The sequence below is a fragment of the Schistocerca serialis genome, chromosome 8, assembly GCF_023864345.2.
Source record: "Schistocerca serialis cubense isolate TAMUIC-IGC-003099 chromosome 8, iqSchSeri2.2, whole genome shotgun sequence".
In the NCBI taxonomy this organism is placed as follows: domain Eukaryota; kingdom Metazoa; phylum Arthropoda; class Insecta; order Orthoptera; family Acrididae; genus Schistocerca; species Schistocerca serialis.
This window is the reverse complement of record NC_064645.1, coordinates 279023792-279035125: the sequence shown is the minus strand read 5'-3', so window position 1 is coordinate 279035125 and position 11334 is coordinate 279023792. Positions and strand designations below refer to the sequence as shown.

The 11334-nt window shown below is 43.5% G+C and overlaps 1 protein-coding gene across 3 annotated transcripts in view; it reads left to right on the top strand.

Annotated features, from left to right (window-relative positions):
* Positions 1-3366: 3366 nt before the first annotated feature.
* LOC126416243 (protein turtle-like) overlaps positions 3367-11334 on the top strand; it is a 263351-nt gene continuing 255383 nt past the window's right edge. For all 3 annotated transcript variants that reach the window (XM_050083857.1, XM_050083859.1, XM_050083858.1), the window contains exon 1: positions 3367-3511. In XM_050083857.1, the coding sequence (XP_049939814.1) occupies positions 3406-3511 (106 nt within the window). In that variant the 5' untranslated portion in view covers positions 3367-3405. The remainder of the gene's footprint in view (positions 3512-11334) is intronic.

Below are 11334 nucleotides of genomic sequence, written 5' to 3'. Positions count from 1 at the left end.
GGGAAGAACGACTGCTTGTAAGTCTCCGTATTTGCTCTAATTTCTCGGATCTTTTCGTTGTGATCATTACGCGAGATATATGTGGGCGGTAGTAATATGTTGCCCATCTCTTCCCGGAATGTGCTCTCTCGTAATTTCGATAATAAACCTCTCCGTATTGCGTAACGCCTTTCTTGAAGTGTCCGCCACTGGAGCTTGTTCAGCATCTCCGTAACGCTCTCGCGCTGACTAAATGTCCCCATGACGAATCGCGCTGCTTTTCGCTGGATCATGTCTATCTCTTCTATTAATCCAACCTGGTAAGGGTCCCATACTGATGAGCAATACTCAAGAATCGGACGAACAAGTGTTTTGTAAGCTACTTCTTTCGTCGATGAGTCACATTTTCTTAGAATTCTTCCTATGAATCTCAACCTGGCGCCTGCTTTTCCCACTATTTGTTTTATGTGATCATTCCACTTCAGATCGCTCCGGATAGTAACTCCTAAGTATTTTACGGTCGTTACCGCTTCCAATGATTTACCACCTATGGCATAATCGTACTGGAATGGATTTCTGCCCCTATGTATGCGCATTATATTACATTTATCTACGTTTAGGGAAAGCTGCCAGCTGTCGCACCATGCATTAATCCTCTGCAGGTCCTCCTGGAGTACGTACGAGTCTTCTGATGTTGCTACTTTCTTGTAGACAACCGTGTCATCTGCAAATAGCCTCACGGAGCTACCGATGTTGTCAACTAAGTCATTTATGTATATTGTAAACAATAAAGGTCCTATCACGCTTCCCTGCGGTACTCCCGAAATTACCTCTACATCTGCAGATTTTGAACCGTTAAGAATGACATGTTGTGTTCTTTCTTCTAGGAAATCCTGAATCCAATCACAAACCTGGTCCGATATTCCGTAAGCTCGTATTTTTTTCACTAAACGTAAGTGCGGAACCGTATCAAATGCCTTCCTGAAGTCCAGGAATACGGCATCAATCTGCTCGCCAGTGTCTACGGCACTGTGAATTTCTTGGGCAAATAGGGCGAGCTGAGTTTCACATGATCTCTGTTTGCGGAATCCATGTTGGTTATGATGAAGGAGATTTGTATTATCTAAGAACGTCATAATACGAGAACACAAAACATGTTCCATTATTCTACAACAGATTGACGTAAGCGAAATAGGCCTATAATTATTCGCATCTGATTTATGACCCTTCTTGAAAATGGGAACGACCTGCGCTTTCTTCCAGTCGCTAGGTACTTTACGTTCTTCCAGCGATCTACGATAAATTGCTGATAGAAAGGGAGCAAGTTCTTTAGCATAATCACTGTAGAATCTCAAGGGTATCTCGTCTGGTCCGGATGCTTTTCCGCTACTAAGTGATAGCAGTTGTTTTTCAATTCCGATATCGTTTATTTCAATATTTTCCATTTTGGCGTCCGTGCGACGGCTGAAGTCAGGGACCGTGTTACGATTTTCCGCAGTGAAACAGTTTCGGAACACTGAATTCAGTATTTCTGCCTTTCTTCGGTCGTCCTCTGTTTCGGTGCCATCGTGGTCAACGAGTGACTGAATAGGGGATTTAGATCCGCTTACCGATTTTACATATGACCAAAACTTTTTAGGGTTCTTGTTTAGATTGTTTGCCAATGTTTTATGTTCGAATTCGTTGAATGCTTCTCTCATTGCTCTCTTTACGCTCTTTTTCGCTTCGTTCAGCTTTTCCTTATCAGCTATGATTCGACTACTCTTAAACCTATGATGAAGCTTTCTTTGTTTCCGTAGTACCTTTCGTACATGATTGTTATACCACGGTGGATCTTTCCCCTCGCTTTGGACCTTAGTCGGTACGAACTTATCTAAGGCGTACTGGACGATGTTTCTGAATTTTTTCCATTTTTGTTCCACATCCTCTTCCTCAGAAATGAACGTTTGATGGTGGTCACTCAGATATTCTGCGATTTGTGCCCTATCACTCTTGTTAAGCAAATATATTTTCCTTCCTTTCTTGGCATTTCTTATTACACTTGTAGTCATTGATGCAACCACTGACTTATGATCACTGATACCCTCTTCTACATTCACGGAGTCGAAAAGTTCCGGTCTATTTGTTGCTATGAGGTCTAAAACGTTAGCTTCACGAGTTGGTTCTCTAACTATCTGCTCGAAGTAATTCTCGGACAAGGCAGTCAGGATAATGTCACAAGAGTCTCTGTCCCTGGCTCCAGTTCTGATTGTGTGACTATCCCATTCTATACCTGGTAGATTGAAGTCTCCCCCTATTACAATAGTATGATCACGAAACTTCTTCACGACGTTCTGCAGGTTCTCTCTGAGGCGCTCAACTACTACGGTTGCTGATGCAGGTGGTCTATAGAAGCATCCGACTATCATATCTGACCCACCTTTGATACTTAACTTAACTTAACTTAACTTAACTTAAGCGCTGACGGTATTCTTCAACAGCAACAATAACGCTACCATCGCAGGAACCATAAAGTTACACTATATCTGCATATTGTTCATGTGTAGATGTTTGGCATTTCAGCCAGCGTGTGTACAAACACAATTAACCGATGCAGCTCTGATACATTGTAAGTCCTTCGCTCTGCTTCACTCACATCGCACCATGGACAACTGCGCATTCAGAGAGTTACTTTAATGGCAAAAAGACATCCGAGCAAAGAGGTTGACAGCAACGAGGTAGGTTGGGTTAGAATAAAACGTCAAAGAGGTTGGGTGGGTAAGACACGTGCGCACGCCAAAGCCCAAAAGCAAATGTAGGTGTTCCGGGTCAGACACTATTTGGGGTAGGCATATGTCCGTATTAATTTTCTTTGTTTCAGTCTGCCTGCTTAGCTGGGTGGTAACGTGCTCGCCTCCCATGCAAGCGGGCCCGGGTTCGATTCCCGGCCGGGTTGGAGATTTTCTCTGTTCGTGGACTGTGTGTTGTGTTGTCCTCCTCGTCACTCCATCCTCATCAACGGCGCCCAATGTGGCGTCGACTGAAATAAGACTTGAACTTGGCGGCGAACATCCCCAGATGGAGAACGATTCTGTCATATTCCGGAATATCGACAGCTCCTCCTGGTTCTCCCTGTATAGTCTGGATGACTCATCTATGTCATATTCCAAAATTATTTCGGTTTTTACAGTCTTATCATTTTTATAGTCGTTTTGATGTTTTTTAAAATCTGTATTCTTTTTATAATGAATTTGGAAAATTTTGCACTTTTTGATGCTGTTTCTGTAAAAAAAAAATAGCTAACGATAGTGATAACATACATGGTATAAACGCAGCAGCAGCAACCACTTCGTCGCTGATGCGCGCGTTTGCTGATGCCAGCCTGGTGTTCTGTGTTGCAGGTGATGGTCTCGCCGGCGCTCTAACAGTGACTATGGAAACAGAGGGATGGGCATGCGCGTGGACCGAGTGGTCACGTGGTGTCGCCAGGCTGTGACCTTGCTGCTGTCGCTCGCCGCATCGCACTTCAGCCTACTCCTACTCGCGCCCTTAGGTGAGTCACTCTACAACAACTCTTAGCCAAACAGGTACACCTGGGACGTTGCGAGCTGATACCACTCCTTGAAGATCTTTGCTATCACTACAGATTTAGTTCTCCTGGACCATTGGCATATGTGTCCTTCCAGCTGACATTACATTTTTCACCGCAGCAAACTAAGACAGAACTAGTGCTCTCAGATCCAGTAAACAGCAAATAAGAACTTCAGAATTGCAGGTTTAAAACGTCGGCAGGGCAAAGACCTAAATGTCGGAACACAAAAGACGGATGTACGTTTTCAGTCATTAGGGAAGCATTTTCTTATAATACACTAGCTTAGTAACTAGGTTTGCCGGGGTATATTTATTTATTCCAGTCTTCTATGAGTCCAGCTCCCTCTCTGTTCCCATCTGTTGTGTACATAGTTCCGCGCAGTCAGCGCGTACACAACTTTCCCACTAGAGCACGCCCCGCTAAGCACAACAGCGCAGACGCAGCGCTCGTCCGTCTCCGCACTACGAGATGGTGCTGCCATAGAGACAGACCAAATTCTGCTTCCGCCGATCCGCGTATTAATATGTAATGCAGCCAATGAGATTGCTGCTAACGTAGAACGTTTTCTCCTTGCGGATCACACTCACGCAGTGATACATGAACCCGCGAGGTATTATAACGAGTGTACAGACCTCCTATTAGTCAGTCTGCATTTGTCTGCACCAGTCTGTACAAGTCTACATTCGTCTGTACCAGTCTAAAGTCAAGTTTCAGTCTGGGCCTAATAAGATTATCATATTCCTGTACATAGCCATGAAAATAAATGTACAGACACTTTTGTCAAGCATCAGAGATATATGTGAGAATAAGATTAACATACCCATACCAAAGAAACTTCAGATTGTCAATTGTAAATAGCATCCAGAACCAAGTTAAGTAATTTTTATGCTTGTTATCATTTTAATAAATGTATGTGAAAATTAATCAAGTTCTGTTTAAAGTTGGTCACTGTCAATCTGCTACTCTAAGCGTGCAAGTGGCATTTCTATCGTCTGACCTAACGGCAGAAGATAAACATGCCACGATAAGACCACGAGACATATTGCTGACACTCGCCTACTTCGTTAGAGCGACATATCAAATAATCTGATAGTGCGTCTACTGAAGGTCTTACAGTATGCACACCACACCACACCATCTTATCCTTACCCCCCTTCTCTGTCAATCTCCACCATCCCATCTGTCCGCCTCTTCCACCCCTTCTCTCTGTCAGTCTCCATCTACGCCTCTCACTCTCCATCTCCTCCTCCACCTTTTTTTTTACCCTCTCCCTCTCTCCATCTGCTCCTCCCCCTTCTATCCTCCTACTCCTTCCCTCTCTGTGCATCTCCTCCCCCCTTAATTCCATCTCCTCCTCCTCCTCCATTTCTTTGTGCTTCTCCACCACCCCATTCTCTCTCTCCATCTCCTCCTCCCTCCTCTATACACCTACCTCTTCCTCCTCCTTGTCTCTGCCCATCTTCTCCTCTCCCCACTCGTGCATTTCACATATATTCAACATATTTCACCCGTATTTGTACACATATCGCACTGGTATTTCTAACGATCTTCGCCCTGCATTCGTTTTCACGCAGCTCAATGTTTATGACGTCATATCTCCTGAACTGTGTATCGTACACTGATTTAATTTTCCTTGTACATTCAGTGATATAAGTGGTTACAGTCCGCAAAATGTGTTATCAACAGAGTTTGTATTAAAGAAATAATAAATTTAAACGTCATGCGTGATGCGGCAGTTTTTCACGCATCCCATTGTTTATGACTGTATCTCTCCTGAACTGTGTGTCGTGCAATGATATAATTTTTCTGGTACATTCAGTGGTATATGTGGACACTGTCTGCAAATTGTGTTGCGAACACCATTAGTAGTAAAAAAGTAATAAATTATAACGTCATGTTCCATGTGCCAGTTTTAGTGCATGAACAGCGAAAAAGTAGTTAGCGACAAAGTTCTTTCCTTTTAACATTTTCAGGGAGTTTTCAGTTCCGATAAGTTTGGTAAAGGTTTGAAATTATGAACAAAGTTAGTTGCTCTCGTTCCCATGTATTGCATGAATAAACTATGTGTGCTCGCGCGTCGTGAGTTACACTGCTTTTTTCCCCAAACCCCAGCCATTTTATGGATGGGTGGTTCTTACCCTCACAGCGATTGTTTCCAGATGGCAAGGGATATGTGTAACAAGTTTGGCTTAAATCAGTCCTGTGGTTTAGGAGGAGATGTGGAACTTACATGCAAATATAGATACATACATTTTTGCGACCCGCCCCAGCTTCACAGGGAATGAGCTAAGTATCTACAGCCGGACGATCTTTCTAGCATAGCGGTAATAAGTTATATACACAAATCCTGCTCGTGCATGAGTCTGTCTATTAGTGGAAACCGTATCAAAATCCCTGCAATAGTACTTTAGATTAGCCTGAAGATCAGACAGAAAAGCGCGGCCATGGACTTTAAATTAAACTTGTCTATAGATATTGTGAACAAAATTGGTACACTGGTACAATTGTACTAAAAAATGCTGTTATTTTCATAAAAATATCAACTTCAGGTGGGTAATGAAAAATATTTTGCAGGAAATAAAACTGGAGTTTTCACTAATCTCCCTGACATCTACGACCCATAAGCTTGCCTAACACGAAAAAGAGCGAAATAAAAAAAAACACACGCACAGTAAAGAATTGTAAGCTTTTCTAACGACTGTTTAAAATGTAGTGTGAGTCGGTGTTTAGGTTTGCTAGGCGCGGGGTAGCCGCGCCGTCGGGGACGCGTTGCCATAGTTCGCGCGGCTCCCCTAACGAAGGTTCGAATCCTCCCTCAGGCATGGGTGTGCGTGTGTTGTCCTTAGCGTAAATTAGTTTAAGTTAGATTGAGTAGTGTCTAAGCCTAGGGACCGATGACCTCAGCAATTTCGTCCCATAGGAACTTACCTCAAATTTCCATTTAGGCTTGTTAGTGTAGTTACATAAAATATGTAATTATAATTTAGCTTCATTCAAATTCTTTGTATTCGCTGCGTTTCGAAAGACAGAAATATTCTGTAAATCACTTACCAGTTGAGTTGCCAGATTAATTTGACAAAATCACCGAACACTGCCTGGCGGAAGCATTTTCTGAGCTAAGGGCTGGCGATGAACACAGCAAAACACTTGGTAAACATTAAAAATTATATTCATTATTCCTAGTTATGGCTTTCAACAACTTTTTATTGCCTTCAACTTTTTTGGTAAAAATCGTTGCATGTTGAAAACTTCAGACTGCAACGAATACATATGCCTGCTTTTATCGTATCGAAACTCAATTTGCTTCTAGCGTCAGGCCATAATTGATCAAGTGACTGAAGACTCTTTTTCACATAGGCATTGCTGCATTGAACTGCCTTTATCATTTTGACTTTTTTATGTTGGGTGTTTCTTCTCCGTTTAAAACATCGTCCGCGAAAACGAGTTTGTGGGTGAAGAAGTTTGACTTTGTAATTGTTCCAAAATTTTACTTAGCATACAGATCTCTTCGCATAAGCTATCATTATCAATGTCTTCTACAATACCCCCCCCCCCCCCCCCTGTGATGTTTGTCGTTTTTTATAGGTTAGATAGGCATACGAGATACTATACACAGTAAAGTCAAAACGCAAGTGTTCCACTCTGAGATTCCACTGCCTAACGGGTGCGCGCTGGAGAATGGCGGGCTCGGGCGGTGACAGCTGAATGCAGAGAAAGAAAGAGACGGACGGAGATCATTCAAGGTCATGAACGCAGCACGCGTCGGCTGGCAACAGCTCACCAAATTTTTATGTTTTGATTTCGCCTATCAATAAATAAATTAGTGTTGCGAATGGAATTGTAAAAATACCGGACCACACATACTTCGGCACTAAACACCGAACACGAGGCTGAAATATCGAACAGTCCTGTAAAAAGCCAAAGACCTGGCAAACACCAGTCGTGCACATGCCTCAAACGTTTTGTTTCTAAAACGAAAGCACGAAACGAACAAGTGGGTGAACGCGAGGGGTGCTCACCGCCACGGAATGAAAGTACGAGGAGGATTCAATACGTAATGCAACACATTTTTTTTCTGAAAGTAGGTTGGTTTTATTCAGATTCCACTACACCATATTATTCCCCACTGTCTTGGCCACAATGTGCAAAGTGACAACCTCACTCCACCTTGCGCGGAGGGCATGTATGCCCACATAGTACCACTTTACGGATCAACGACGGAACCACAGTCTTACTGCATCAATAATATTTCCATCATCCACGTACTGCTTCCCGCGGAGTGCCTCCTTCATAGGGCCAAACAGATGGAAGTCGGAAGGTGCCAGATCCGGACTGTAGCTGGGTAGAGGAATAACAGTCCAATGAAGTTTTGTGAGCTCCTCTTGGCAGTACAGACTTCCGTTGTCATGGAGGACAAAATTGTTTGCATTTTTTGTGGCGACACACACACAAAGTTGTTTTTTCAGTTTCCTGAAAGTAGCACAATACACTTCAGAGTTGATCGTGCACCGTGAGGGAGAACATCGAACACTGTACTGTATCTGGGTTACCACCATCAACGCGTCCACAAACCCAACTGGGATCTTTTCTGTGCCCCACCACTTTTGAAGTAAATGCGCATTTCTGAATTTTTAGCAGTGCACAATAGTCAACACATTTGGGGCCCCACATAACGCCTATACGGAAAGGATGATGACATCCCTAAAGTCGGGGCATCCTGCGGATTCGGGACACCTGGCACCGCTAGGGACACAGGTAAGAGTTTTCAACCCATTCCTCTCTCCACCCTACAATACTTCTCCAGCTCTCGCTATATGTAGAAGGCATATTTTAGCAGTCGGAAATTTGATTGAAACATCGGAAATTACTGAACTGAGGACGAACTAGTTACAAGCAGGTAACAAGTGAATTTTCAGAACTGGGGCTGTGTGCCTATCGCGATCCCATTTCCCAGTTACGATCTTTAATATCTTTTGAAGCACTGTTCATAGTAATTTGACAGCAACAACAACACTCGGTGGTATTAGGCCTTAGGCCTGCTCAGACTGGTGCCGATAAGGCAGTGCGAGAAGCGATCTATGATCGTGGGACATCTGATCAGCATGCCCCCAATCCCTCGAGCTTTTGTTGCCCGTAGGTAAATCGTGATTGCGCTGCTACTTTTTAAGTCGTGCAGCTCCTCATTTAGCCTCAAGAGGCTGAGTGGCTCCCTTTCCAGATCCTCCTATATCAGAAAAAATCTAGGTAGGTATCGCGAGTCAAACCTGCGTCATTCCACACCAAAGCCAACGACACTAACCGTTTCTCCATCTTCTTTCTTTCTGTTTCTTCGTCGTTTTGCTTCAGCAGTTCCGTGCGGGTGTCGCAGGACACTTCTCAAATTCCGTCTTTGAAAACTTCACTCCACTTTTGTATTACAGAGGGGCCGACGCCCTGACCGAACACACTGGGCTATGGTGACAGCCACCATTCCTCTACAGAGGTGGTCTTGACTGCAATTTAATAGACAATATAATGTCATGGGATAAAATCACTGTTAATTAGATAACAAATTCAACCTAACAATTTTTCGCTCCACACTCACACTCGTTATTTTCTTTACAAAACTATTTTTACTCTGGTTGATGGTGACAAAGTATTTTGGGCGCACAACAGCATGGTATTCACCGCTTTTTCTTCGATTAGTGTAATTCTGCAAATTACTGAATCTTAAATCAACCCCACTCAGGAGAATTACTTTTCTTTCTCACCCGTGTGCACTTATTAAGTTGAACTGTTCAGTCATTTCAGTCTAATGCAACTATCTTCATAACTCCTCTTCCTATGAATTCTAAGAAATATGCATAAATTTTTTATATTACCCTTGGACATCCTGCTTCCCGTCGATATTTACCTCGCTTCTAATTATCACAATATTCAATATAATTTCAGTTCAGTCAAGATTCTCTACAGTTGCCCTCGCACCACGCTTGCATACTCGACTCTAGACTCCAAGCCTATATTTTTGGAAACGCACGCGCTCAGCTCGTAAAATCTCGTATTGTCGACTCGAAAATGGCGAACTGAACTCTGTCTCGGAAAGAACGTGGCACTCCAGGTGATACGGTATCCTCATAAGCCTTTACGCATCCCAGCGATGGTGCGTTGACGATTTTGCGTCGCTGGCGTATGTGATGCCAACGGGGACTGCCAACTCAAGAGTTCCCAAAACACACACACACACACATACATACGGGAAACTGCGTGGCCAGATCTGCTTGTATGTGCCTTTGCATGATGATACATTTGTCTCAGCCCAAGAAGTGCTGGTAGACATTTCTCCTTTATACATGAGGCATAACACAATCGTATCACAAACAAACGACATTCAGTTGCGATTTCTGACGGAGAAACCCGCTTCGTGTTCTTTCCTCGTATACAGAATGCAGGTGGCGTTACCTCTACCTTTTTTACTGAAATGCTAATCAGTTGCATATCCAAGCATGTGGTACGCCTCCTGCCAATCTTAAGTTTGTTGCACGCCACCTTCATGGGCACTTTGCGTGTCCAGTGTCGACTAGCAACCGTTCCTGTTGCTGAGGTCACACTCAGCACTGCGCACTTTTCCATGGCTCAGGACACCCATCTACCAAGTGAGCCAGGCAGTCACCAAGAACTTGGCAAATACCATCTCAGTATCTTCTCTACGGATGGGTGAAGGTTCATGTCGTACAGGCTATGTCGCGGACCTCGTTTTAACAGTTCGAATGTACAAAACTCCAGTAGACTAACATGACACTCGACGGCATCCTGACGTAAGAGAATAAGAGAAATTCCCCTTTTCTGCCCCCAATTTCCTAATAAAAACCAAGTTCTCCAAGTGGTATGATACGGCTCTTTGTCAATGTGTACACACAAATGCCTTTAGATAGTTTCTCTACAAACTAGGGAAGGGTGTGCGGCACACTGAAATAAGTAGTGACAAAAAACAGTAAGATGAATTGTGTATACGTGTATGAATTAACCATATTTGTCGCCGACTTCCTCCCTTTTTCCAGTCCCCGTGGAAAACCATCCGAGATTATCGGTAAACGTCGATACACGCATCGATAGTCACAGATGAATATGTAACCATCCAAATCTTATCACAGCTCGGACAGGAAATTTAGGTTTGGTAGTCATTCAGCTCAACTCTGAAAAGTCTCTTTTGTGGAGCTTCTACACTCGGTCTTGAGTTTAACAGTGTGCTACGAGATCAGATGATGAACGCATCCACCATGTGCACACTACATATGAATACTTTGACCGACGGCGCGGCCAACAGTGGACTGGGACGAATCTAATCTCTAATACATGTTGACCTGATTTTCTCTCCGGAATGCTAGTGGCCAGATTCAACGATAAACTTCAGGAGACAGTTTCACTGTTAACACAGAAATAATTACATTTATTGGTGAACGTTCTGAAGCAGGCTTAATTCATAGTTGACTGACCAACATAGCTTTGGAAATGACCAATTCGGGTCGTTAAGCCGTATCAATGAAACTGTTGTACTATACAGGGTGGAGAAAAATTGTGTTACGGAAATTTAACCCTGGATAGCTGATGCCAGTAGGAACCAAAATTACTATTGTTGTGTAGGTAGACAATGCACCATTTTTAAATTACGGAAACTTGGCGCCACGCGCTCCGATTGGCCGCAGAATTGCCCTGTTGCCGGATGCTCTGGACAACGCATGACCGCGAATGCTTTGCCTGCCGGAGATCGCGATATATCCAAGGTGGCTAAATCGCAGGTGACGTGT